Source organism: Schistocerca gregaria, chromosome 2, assembly GCF_023897955.1.
Source record: "Schistocerca gregaria isolate iqSchGreg1 chromosome 2, iqSchGreg1.2, whole genome shotgun sequence".
Classification (NCBI taxonomy): domain Eukaryota; kingdom Metazoa; phylum Arthropoda; class Insecta; order Orthoptera; family Acrididae; genus Schistocerca; species Schistocerca gregaria.
The window spans coordinates 503,977,559-503,991,036 of NC_064921.1; the positions used below are offsets into that span (position 1 = coordinate 503,977,559).

Below are 13,478 nucleotides of genomic sequence, written 5' to 3' on the forward strand. Positions count from 1 at the left end.
AGCAAGCAGTGAAGGAAACAAAAGAAAAATTCGGAGTAGGTATTAAAATCCATGGAGAAGAAATAAAAACTTTGAGGTTCGCCGATGACATTGTAATTCTGTCAGAGACAGCAAAGGACTTGGAAAAGCAGTTGAACACAATGGACAGTCTTGAAAGAAGGGTATAAGATGAACATCAACAAAAGCAAAATGAGGATAATGGAATGTAGTCGAATTAAGTCGAGTGACACTGAGGGAATTATGTTAGGAAATGAGACACTTAAAGTAGTAGATGAGTTTTGCTATTTGGGGAGCAAAATTACTGATGATGGTCGAAGTAGAGAGGATATAAAATGTAGACTGGCAATGGCAAGGAAAGAGTTTCTGAGGAAGAGAAATTTGTTAACATCGAGTATAGATTTAAGTGTCAGGAAGTCATTTCTGAAAGTATTTGTATGGAGTGTAGCCATGTATGGAAGTAAAATGTGGGTGATAAATTATTTGGACAAGAAGAGAGTAGAAGCTATTGAAATGTGGTGCTACAGAAGAATGCTGAAGATTAGATTGGTAGATAACATAACTAATGAGGAGGTATTGAATAGGATTGGGGAGAAGAGAAGTTTGTGGAACAACTTGACTAGAAGAAGGGATCAGTTGGTAGGACATGTCCTGAGGCATCAAGGGATCACAAATTTAGCATTGGAGGGCAGCGTGGAAGGTAAAAATCATAGAGGGAGACCAAGAGATGAATACACTAAGCAGATTCAGAAGGGTGTAGGTTGCAGTAGGTACTGGGAGATGAAGGAACTTGCACAGCATAGATTAGCATGGAGAGCTGCATCAAATCAGTCTCAGGACTGAAGACCACAACAACAACAACAACAACAACAACAACAACAACATGTAGAACATAGGGACCAGAGGACCATATGTATACTGAGAGGTGGAATCAAAAAAATTTTTAACAGATTCAGATATGAAGCTTAGTGATTCCAAGATTATCGAAATTGACCATGGAATAATTGGTTCAACTAATAAAAATGCAGTAATAAGAGAATAAACTGAATTGTTTCCTTTCTGAAATTTATTTTAGTGGTCTTCTGTGAATGGCTTAAATGTAAGTTATATGCAACTTTGCTCAGTCAAAAAATCTAATTTCATGAATAGTACTTCTAATTGTACAGTTGTCATCTTTGCTATTTCAAATAAATATTTATTGGTATTGCTCCACTAAAAGTAAATACAGTTATAAGACTGGCACTAGTAGAACTGGAAAATTTTTAATGTAAGAAGAGTTTTCAGCTTAGTGGCTATCTCATCATATTAGAGGTTTATGTATTAGTCATTTTAAAATACGTTATGACTTTCAACCATCATCATTTCCAAAACATGAAACAACAAATAATCCAAGGGCTTATGAAGAGCCAACAAACAAGTTGAACTACCTAGTTACTGATTCTACATGAAACAATAACAGTGCCACACTTTGCACACTAGAATCTTTGTGAGTACTTTTGGGCAAGTGCACTGAAATGAGTATCAATGAAGACAAAAATTTATTAATTTTTAATTTCTAAAGACTGTACTAAACAAATGTACTTAACAAAAATCACTGTATTTAGCTTTAACTTCATTTTGTTGGAAGAAATCATATGTATTTGCAACATGAAAGTATAAAAGTAGTGAGCGATCCTAGGGCAAAGTAAGTAAGTAAGTTAAGATAATTACTCTCCCATTTTTGTTGTTCCATTTATAGGATGACTGTTTTGTAGCACTTACAAATTGCTATAATTTTTAGGCCAATATTCATTAATAAAGAATGTTTATAAATATTTTCTGTAATTTCATGAGAGCAAAGACAGGACTCGTAACAGTCTGATTCAGTCTATAACTGCTAAGTTTGGGTAGCGATTCATCCTGCTTCTTGTAAATTTACTCCACAGACTTAGCACTGAATTTTTTCACTAGAAATGCACAGACGATTGGGTGTATTCTTTGGTTCCTAATAAGTTTTAGAAAATGGAGAGTCTAGATTGGAATATCCACAATATTATGGAAAAGATAGACTGCTATCCATCAAAGATGAGATGATGTGCATGTCTGTGACTCAACGTGTCATCTTTACAGTGAGTAGCAGACTATCCTTTTCATAATATTTTTGATTTTATTAAATACTTTGTTGTCAATCTTCCATCACTTTACTCTACAGTAACTTTCACATGTCTGTCCACATCTTTTACTATTTCCAATATCGTCTTACACATTTTCATGTTGTGTTATTTTCAAAGGCTATAAAATATAACACCAAACTTATATCCAAAGATATGAAAATATGTCACATTTCACCAGAGATTAGAGTAGTAGTATTTTGAGTAGAATATTGTGTTCTAGCTTTCCAGTCTTATCTCAGTCATTTAATATTGTTCACCGGATACATTGTATCTCATCAACATTCTCAGCCACGAGACAAGCGAAAACTACTACCATGAGATAAATTGCAAACAGGGCAGTGCTGGATACATCGTACATGCTTGATTTGTTTGTTTACAACTACATTTTCATTGTTACATCTTATAAAACAATCTCATCAGTACACATTTTATGGAAATCACTCTACAGTGTTTTACAAAGAGGTATTTCCTTACAAAACAAAGTATAACACATCTTTTAGGTGGTTGAAAGTAATACATTGGAAGAGCTTGTGAGTGGTGCTAGGGTAGACAAGGCCAACAGTCTCTCAAAGAATTTTTGACAACTTGCAGCATATAAATTAGCAGCATCAATAAAAGTTCATAAATAACATTTTGTAAGAATTTATAAAATCTAGAAATACCACTTGAAGCATGCAGCGCTCACTCACGAATAACAGGTGGCGCCCATGCTTTGCCATTTCCACCAATGGGACCAAATGTACATGTGCTTTACAGGAAACAAAGCATTTGAGAAGGTGTAATCTTGGAACCCCATACATCAGTACCGTCTATAGTATATGGCAACCATGCCAGCTTGCCTTATCTAATTAAAACTGCTTAACTCCCAAAAATCAGCTATAAAAATACAGTGATGTAAAAGCCAGTGTGCTTTATTATTGCTAATGGTACGTTGGCAATTGTGCTATGTTGCAGAACGTGTTCCCTTTCACTAACGTTACATGTCACAATTTTTTCTAGGGATGAAAGATAACTCTTACAGAAATAGGTATAATTATATAACAAACCATAAGCTGTATCAGTATGTATGACAACTGATAAAAATTAATAAAGTAAAAATTAAAGTGGTTAGTACGAGGTGGGAAAAGAATAGGATTAGAATCGGCACACTTAAAATAACATACATACGATCTTCTGCGGTTCTATGTTTGTAAAATTGTTTTCTGTAAATGATAAGCATTGCAAAATACCATGAAGCGTTTATAAGGTGGGTCGGAGGGGTGGGGGGAGCAGCAGTCAAGCGGTAACAACATTAATCTATCTTTGACAAATTGAAAAATTCTTTAAAACTGTTCGTGTAAGCTTATTACTACAAAAGTTTTTATAAAATGACAACTTTAAACAAAATAATGCAAAATTGTTCTGGAACAGGTCTAATACTCCAGAATGAGATTTTCACTCTGCAGCGGAGTGGGCGCTGATATCTGAGTGAAGATATCAGAGTGAAAATCTCATTCTGGAAACATCCCCCAGGCTGTGGCTAAGCCATGTCTCCACAGTATCCTTTCTTTCAGGAGTGCTAGTTCTGCATGTTTCGCAGAAGAGCTTCTGTAAAGTTTGGAAGGTAGGAGACGGATACTGGCAGAAGTAAAGCTGTGAGTACCGGTCGTGAGTCGTGCTTTGGTAGCTCAGTTGGTAGAGCACTTGCCCGCGAAAGGCAAAAGTCCCGAGTTCGAGTCTCGGTCGGGCACACAGTTTTAATCTGCCAGGAAGTTTCAGATCTAATACTGCTTTTCTACATCAACATCGATACTCCAGAAACCTCCATGAGGTGCATGGCAATGGGTACATCCCATTGTACTAGTTATCAGGGTTTCTTCCTGCTCAAAGTATGGAGCACGGATAGTATAACTGTTTGAAAGCCTCTAAGCATGCAGTAGTTATTCTGATCTTATCCTCAGGATCCCTACGTGAATTATGCGTAGGGGGTTTTGGTATATCCCTAGAGTAATCATTTAAAGCCAGTTCTCGAAGCTTTGTTAATATACTTCGTCAGGATAGTTCACGTCTATTTTTAAAGAGTTTCCCAGTTCAGTTCCTTTAAAACTCTTTGTAACACTCTCCCACAAATTAAACAAACATGTTACCATTTGTGCTGCCCTTCTCTGCATACGTACAATATCCCCGTTAGTCCTATCTGGAAAGGGTCCCACACGCTTGACAAATACTTTATAACTGGTCGCATGAGTGATCTGGTAAGCAATCTCCTTTGTAGATTGGTTTATTGGTAGAATACTGGGGAAGTGCAATCAAAGTCTACCACCTCCTTTACCCATGATTGAACCTAAGTGATCATTCCATTTCATATCCCCACAAAGTGTTACACCCAGGTATTTGTATGAGTTGCACAATTCCAACAGTGACTCAATGATGGTATAGTCATATGATACTACATTTTTCATTTAATTAACTATAAAATTTTAAATTACTGAACATTTAGGGCAAATTTCCAATCACTGCACCTCGTTGAAATCTTATTAAGATCTAACTGAATACTTATACAGCTTCTTTCAGATATTACTTCATTATAAATAACTGCAACATCTGCAAAAAGCCTGATTTCACTATTGATATTTTCTGCAAGGTCATTAATACATAATATGAACAGCAAGGGTCCCAATACGCTTCTCTGAGGCACATCCAAAATTATTTCTACATCTTATGACTGTCCATCCAAGATAACATGATCCATCCTCCCTACCAAAAAGTCCTCAAGCCAGTCACAAATTTCACTTGATACCCCATATGATTGTATTTTTGACAATAAGTGTAGGCATGGTACCGAGTCAAATGCTTTTTGGAAATCAAGAAATACTACATCTACCTGGCTCCCTTGATTCAAAGCTTGCATTATGTCATGTGAGAAAAGTGCAAGTTGGGTTTCCACACACTCAATGTTATCTAAATCCATGCTGATTGGTGCTGAGGAGGTCATTCTGTTCAAGATACCTCATTATGTTTGAGCCCAGAATATGTTCCAAGATTCTACAACAAATCAAAGTCAAGAATATTGGATGGTAGTTTTGTGGATCACTTCTACCAACCACCTTGTAGACATGTGTGACCTGTGCCTTTTTCCAAGAAATGGGCACAGTTTTCTGTTATAGGGATCTACAATAGATTATAGTTGGAAGAGGGGTTAGCTAGCTACAAATTGAGTATAGAATCTGAAAGGGATTCCATCAGGTCCTAGAGCTTTGTTCAATTTTAAAGATTTCAGAGTTACTCAACACCACTGACACTAATACTTATTCCATCCATCTTTTCAGTGGTACGAGGATTAAACTGGGGCAACTCTCTTGCATTTTCCTTTGTAAAGGAACACCTGAAAACTGACTTAAGCGTTCCAGTTTTTGCTTTGCTACCCTCTATTTCAGTTCCTTTCTCATCCACAAGGAGCTGGACACTAACTTTCGTGCCACTGACAGCCTTTACATATGACCAGAATTTCTGCAGGCTCTGCAAAAGATCACGTGACAATATTCTACTACAGTAGTCACTGAAGGCATCACCCATTGCTCTTTTGACAGCAAAATGTGTTTTATTCAGCATCTCTCTATCTACATCACTGCGCTTGGTTTACGCCTATTATGCAGTAATCTCTGTTTCTGTAGAAGTTGATTTGCAGTGACTGTATACTATGGAGATTCCCTCTCATTATCAACTGTTCTACTGTGTACGTATCTATCCAGTGTGTGATCAACTATTCTTTTAAAACTGAGGTAGAGTTCGTCTCAATGCTCATGTCCTGTTTAAAGTTCACATTTCTCAATGATTTATGACACTACTGATTCTTTATCTAGTTTACTGAACATATGGATCTTTCTACTTGTTTTCATTGCCTTTTGTATTTTGCTAATCATCCGCCTCAATCGTGTCATCATCACTGATAACAGTTTCGATATGGACATCCTCAAAGAGATCCTGTCTATTTGTTGCCATTATATCCACTAAATTTTCATCATGAGAGGGGTTCCTAACTATCTGTCTGAGGAAGTTTTCATAGAAGGCATTTAGCAAAGTTTTACAGGACATCTTATCATGCCCACCACTAACAGAACTGTAATTTTCCCAATTAATTGTTGGATGATTGAAGCCTCCACTGATGATTACTGTATGACTGAGGAACTTACGTACAAGTGAACTGAGTTTTCTGTAATGTTTCCGGTTGAATCAGAATATGAGACCAGTGAGTGATGGAAGGATCGAAGTATCATTTTATGCCCACCCCTGATACTGAGTCTCAGACAAACAATCTCACATGCAGCTTCAATTTTTACTTCGGTGGATCTGAGTTTCTTGTCTAGTGCAACAAATACACCATCTCCTTTTCTCATTTGCCTGTCCTTTCCATATTCACTTAAATTTTTCCCAAAAATCTCACTGCTATCAATTTCAGGTTTCAACCAGCTTTCTGTACCTGGTATTATGTGAGCTTCACCACTTTTCATGAGTTCTTCAAACTCTGGCACTTAGTTGCAAACACTTCAGCTGTTCACTATTAGGATTTTAGTGCTCTCACCTGTGGGAGGCGTTTCTTTCAATCTTTTACTGATAGTTCTAGGTTTCCTACATTACATATTGTTACCTGGACTGGTTTTTCAGTCTATTTAAGAGCACTTATAGTTCTGCTGCCATCCTAGGCCTTGGTAGATGGCGACACACTACAGTTCTCTGCTACACAGTATTCGTTTTGCGATAAATGCTCTACCATTCTGTATTTAAATTCAAGGCAGTGCACTTTTGTGCGACTCCCTCTTGTGTTTTGATTTTTACACAAGATAACTAAAAGTTTTGTTATCCACTACACATTTAGCGTCATTTGCTCATATTGGTCATAGGCCAATAGAGTATTTGTAAGTTGTTACTTAGCACTTTATGCTGCATAGCATACATTGAAAACTTTCCACAAAGTGCTGCTACAGCTGTTCCACAACACTTTCGCATTGCTTTATTTACAGTTAAAACACATTCGTGTTATTTTTCAGTATGTCAAGACTAGTCTTGTTTACCCCTTCATGCCCCCCCACCCCCCTCCCCTCTTCAAATGCTTCATGACATTTTACAATGCTTGTCAATCACAGAAAACAATTTTATGGTCATAGAACGATTGAAGATCTTATGTACATTATTTTAAGTGTGCCAATGCTATACCTATTCCCTTCCCACCTCATACTAAACACCTTAGTTTTATTTTATTAATTTTTATTAACCGTCATATGTACAGACTCAGCTTATGGTTAGTTATACCTATTTCTATCTCTAGAAAAAAAACTGTGACATGTAATGTAACTGAAAGGGAACAAATTATATAATGTAGCATAACTGCTAATGTACCATTAGCAATAATAATGTAGTGGCTTTTACATCATAGTATTTTTAATTGTTCTTTAGTTCAACTCATGTTTGGCAGTTAAGCAGTTTTAATTAGATAAGGAAAACTGGAATAGTTGCCATATACTTTTGATGGAACTGATGTATGGGGTTCCAAGACTGCACCTTCTCGCATTGTTTTAATTTTCTGTATAGTCCTTATGCATTTGCTCCCACTGGTGGAAACAACAATACATGGGCGCCACCGGTTCTTCATGAGTGAGGGCTACATGCCACAACTAGTATTTCTAGACTTTGTGAATTCTTATAAAATGTTGTTTATGATCTTTTACTGACACAAATAATTTATACGCTGCAAGTTTTCAAAAATTCTTTGACAGACAGTTGGCCTCATGTACGCTAGCATCACACAGCGAGCTCTTCTACTGTATTATTTTCGACCATGTAAAAAGACGTGGTACACATTGTTTTTTAAGGAAATACCTTTTTATAAAATTTTGTTAAGTGATTTCCATGAATTGTTTTATAACCTGTAACAATGAAACTGTGGTTCTAAACAAACAAATGAAGCATGTACTATGCATCCAGTGCTGCCAAGCAGTTTAGTCCACTTGGTTTCCAATTTGTCCCTTGGTAGCAGTTTACACTTGTCCCGTGACTGAGAATGTTGAAGAGATAGAAGACTGGTACGCTAGAACACTACACGAAGTGCTATGGTGAAATATAATATATTCTCATATGTTGGGATACCAGTTTTGTGTTGTATTTTACAGCCTTCGAAAATGACGGAATACTGAAATGTATAACTAGATTCTGGAAATAGTAGAAAGAGTGGCCTAGATATATGAAAGTTTTTAAAATATTAGGGTATATCTACAAGTTTAAGATATTTGACATTCATTAACGTCAATAAAAAGAGAGAATAAAAGAGAGTAATAGCCTCCTTTCCATAGTACCTTGGAAGAATAGTCCACTTGGATGTTTAATGGCTGCTCCAGAAATTGCCAACCAAACTACAGTGTCAGCACCTTGCTCTGCAGTACGCAAACGGTCTTTCATCTTGTTGTAAAAATCTGGCATTGAAGAACGAACAGCTGGTGTATCAGCCCATCCTGGATGCATTGTTGCAAAAAATACTTCTGGATTTTCACGGGCGAAGTACTCAGTCATGACAACCTTTACATAAATAAAGATTATTGTCAGAATCAAGAGCCTCTAACACATCTTCAATGCACTGAAAACAATGACATGTAAACTATGTACAACAATATTATAAGCTTCTAAAAGATGTAGTTTATGTCTGAAATCACTAAAATTAATACAAATTTATTTTGCATTCTAGGGCCTTGTAATAAAGAGCATAATAGAAAATTGTAAGATGTGGAACTTAATTCATAAAAAATAAAGCAAAGTGCATCATGCAACCCAAGTAAAGTCAGTGTGGCCAGTTACGACCCAATATTATATGTACACAATCCTGTTTACTAATACCTGGCCATACAGCTGTGAATGTTCAAGCGCTGCCTCCAGGGCGGAGAAGTACGCTGGCCCGCAACTGAACCCACCCAGTGACTTAGCAATGAGAGTCTGTGTGTCCACCAGCTTGGATGTGGTTTTTAGGCAGTTCGCTGCATCCCACTAGGTGCATACTGGGCTGGCACCCAAGTCCCATCTCAGTAACACATTCACAAATATTAAGACAACTTTCATCCACTTTCACTAGAATAACACTACATGCACACAGTTGAGGAGCACATGTTCTGTCCCAAGGGAAGTGATGGTGTGGCAACAGGAGGGCATCCAGCCTCCCCTTAAATTAATCATACCAAAACTGTTTATAACCATTTCAATCTTCTGCTGATCCAGCACAAAGGCACAAGAAAAAGAAGGAGACGAAGAAGAATGTTCATTAATATCATGAACAACTTTACCTGCCTGACGTAATTAATTGGAAATTATTTTTATAGTTTTCTGATAATTTTATCATTGAAAAAAGTTGGAGCTGAGGAGTACTGATTATCGTGTGCTATAAAAGGAGAACTGTGATTCCTGCAACCTTCTTATCTATGTTTCTGCTGTCTCCTGTTGTCATTTGCCTTTGGCACAAGTCCTGTTTTCACCCTTCTATATACATACTATCATATTTACTGCTCCCTACCCTATTTCACTCACTGTTTATCTTCCATCTCCTACCCCCCCCCCCCCCCACCCCATCCCCCACCCAATGTACTATTTTCTTAACATCTCTCAGTGGACCCCTATCTTGGTCCTTGCCTCCTGGATAGGAGCCAGTCGCTCCCCTTGTATATACCTTCATGTTCCACAATTGTGACTGTTTTTCCTTCGTGTTCTGCAATTGAGACTGTTTTTCCTACCTCACAGCACTGCTGTTCCTCCGTCACATCCATCCCATGCCTCTTTCATTTACCACCAACACACTCCAGCAGAGATCACTGCTTATCCTAGTTTGGTTGTGGTAAAGGAGGAGAGGCGCTCTCTCTCTCTCTCTCTCTCTAACACGCGCGCACATGTGTGTGTGTGTGTGTGTGTGTGTGTGTGTGTGTGTGTGTGTGTGTGTGTGTTTGTTTTTCATGGGCAAAGTGCCATCAAACTGGACATATGAATGAGACTTGTGGACGAATTAAAAAAAGTCACTACAGTTTCAGGGGAGTTTAGAACTACAGGAGGGAACACTACATATGCCCTGACACACAAAAGATAACTGAATTTAGAATACAGTTCCAACATTTCAGGGTGCACACCAATGTTGTTAGTTATCATTCAACTGCTTCTGAGGCTACAATGTTGTGCTTACGTATGTCATCTAGTACAGATGTTAGCATCTAACCGGCTAATGTTTCCAGCAACACTATCAGTAAAGAGACAGGATGATTGAGAAGGATTGTCACATAATTTGCAAGGTGATTCTACATGTGAAAATAAACCAAAAAAGTCCTATGATCTGCAATTTTCAATCATTACGAACTGGCAGGAGTTGAGCACTACACGCATCCATGACTGATTATGAAGACAAGTGTGAATATCATTTACCAAAATGCTGTGTAGGCGCTGTGGTGGATAGAATAATAATGGGACAGATGACTGATCCATCCTACAAGTGGCATTCAAATAGTGCCCCATCCATCTCCATGCACTTGTCAACACATTGAAGGGTGTGTTATGTTGCACATCTATCATCATCTCAGCGGGCTTTAACGTGGACAACAGCGTTGATGAGAGCAACAAGTTCTTCACATGCACTCACCTTCGTAGGCTTCACGTCCATCTTTAAACAGCCCCATAAAACAGAAGTCTTAAGGTGTTGGCTTGGGTGATCTGGAAGGCCACTTAATGTGTCCACCATGGCCAACCCCCCACTGAGGAAATGTGTTATTCACATACTGGGACATTTGTCTGGTACAGTGAATAGGTGATCCATCATGTTGCAGGTACATTAGCTATTGTTGCTCTAATGTCATGTCTTCCAAATGCAGGTAGGTCTATGTGCCTATCTGGGGTTGTCATGTGATTTGGCAGGAAAACAGGCCCTATCCCCAGGTCATCAATCGTACCACACCAGACATTCACTTATAATCTAACTTGGAATCTTGTTTCCATAGTGTCATGGGGTTTCTCCATCACCAATGTATGAGGACTGTGGGTGTTCATATCACCACTGCATGTAAATGTAGCCTCATATGTAAATAAAGTGTCTTGCACAACTGTGTACAGCCAACCATTCATAAAATTGTTGTCTGCTTACTGAATGACCTGGATGCAGACATTACACAAGCTGCACATGGAATGTGTATAAGCCTTCAGAATGTAAAGGATGCCACACTCAAGTTTGTGAAATACAGGGCTGAAGCCAATGCGCTGTGTACTGGTGTTGGGACACTGATATAACAGTGCAATAATGTCATCCCTTTCCTCAACTAACTGAAAGGCCTGACATTCTGATGTTACATGTACACTGGGTAGTGTTCCAGAGCCATGTAATGTTTGAAAAATCCTGGGAAATGCCCTGGCACAGGTGGTTTGATGATCAGGGAGCCATCTCTGGTATTCCGTTACAGCCACATGGACACTGCCATTACAGTACGTGCACACAAACAACATGACTGTGCATTCTGCATGTGTGAACGTACACGGTTTGTTGTTATTCATGGACATGATGGACTTGCTCAATTAAACAACACTCAAGCACGACAGCCTCATGACTGCTCACTGATATAAACCCTGATTGCACACTGGGTATACTTGTAGCTGTTGCCTCTGTGCAACCTCACAGTGCGGCCATCTATTGGAGAACCTCTACAACTCTTGTAGGATAGATTAGTCATCTGTCCCACCATTATGCTGTTCACCACAGAAACTACACATCATTTCAGTAAATAATACACTTGTCTTCATATCCATTCATGGCTGTGTGTAGTCTTCACAATCAAAAATCTGACGTGTTCACTGGACGTTTTTTGGTTTATTTTCACATGTAGAATCACCTCACAAATTATGTGACATTCCTCCTCAATCAGCCTGCCTTTACTCACCACTGGGATGAAACACTAAGCAGAAGATTTTCATGTAAAACAAGAAGCTGATCACTGTAACTCAGCTTTCAAACTCACATTCTTTTTCAGAGCATGGCGTTCCGGCAAACAGAAACACCACTCCTCCCAAAGTGTTATTGCACTGCCTGCCCAGCATACAGCATATTCTGGCTCACCCTTGTAGCACTGATGCTTTTAAACACTTACCACAGGGATCATGTCTGTGAAGAATATTCATGTGCAGCACCGTTTTCATGCATCTATCACTACATCCTATTCCTGCCCTGTCATCGATATAATCTAACACCATAACAGCTAGGCTACCTTCTAAAGCAGCTATGAAATGTGTCAACTTCACTCAATCATTTTCCGGCTTCTTATATGTCTTGATTGCAAACCAACTTCCCATCTGAACAAATGTCCAACTGAATGAGGGGAAGTTGCAGAGCATTCAACTTGCCTCACACGGTCAACTTCAGTAGTGTTTCACACTATGCCATTAGGGTGTTCCTCCATACTATCCCTTCCGCACAATTAAATGTTTCTGCACCTGAGATATGTTTCCACACATATCCTTAAATCTTGCACTCTGCCTGAGGTTACAGTCCTCTATGCTCTGCCAAAAACTGATTGTTATATGGACAGCGTATAAATAAATAAATCAATCTACATCTGTCTTGTTCCTACACTATTTCTTGCACCCTCCTCCCACTCCAGCTTCATACGCCTTTCTAACCCTCCTTTCAGTAATGTTTATATTCCTTTAAATATTTCTATATGCTGTTTACTTGGCAGTCTCTCTCTCTCCTCCCCTACCTATCCACAAGCACTACACACCTCTGCCAGCACCCTGACAAGCTGTGTTGGCCACTTTATTCCAATTCTCTCTCCTTTGCTAATGAATGCTCACCTTATTTTTGTAATGTACAACACACCATTTCTATGGTCAGAGGTTAACTATATTCATACCATTGTCTATAATCCATAAAATATAAACCATTAACATTATATTAATGATTTTCAACACTTCAACCATGAAAGAAAGTTTAAAGCCCTAGTTTCGCTTTTTCATTTTATATACAGATACTTTCATCCTAGTCCTCAGGGAAATATTTTTTCCCCAGTGGTTTAAACTAATTTGAACAACCAACACAGTCCTTACAGCCTACTGCATCCCATCATGGGAGGTGCATGCTACAACGAATAGATGTGGCCAGCTAGCCAGAACAACAACAGAACTTCATTAAACAACAGAAAGCAGCTTCTGAGGTAATACCATTAAAGATTGTCTTGATATGATAAGGGTTGATATAAAAACCCAATGACAGTTTCTTGAAAATACAAGCCACACTGTTATGCTGACATAGCCACTCAGGTAAGGACACTGTCTGTCCTAAATCGGATA

The 13,478-nt window shown here is 38.4% G+C and overlaps 1 protein-coding gene across 3 annotated transcripts in view; it reads right to left on the bottom strand.

Annotated features, from left to right (window-relative positions):
* LOC126328777 (dehydrogenase/reductase SDR family member 12-like) overlaps window positions 1-13,478 on the bottom strand; it is a 90,440-nt gene that overhangs the window by 30,315 nt on the left and 46,647 nt on the right. For all 3 annotated transcript variants that reach the window (XM_049996069.1, XM_049996068.1, XM_049996067.1), the window contains exon 8: window positions 8,480-8,699. In XM_049996069.1, coding sequence (XP_049852026.1) covers window positions 8,480-8,699 — 220 coding nt within the window. The remainder of the gene's footprint in view (window positions 1-8,479; window positions 8,700-13,478) is intronic.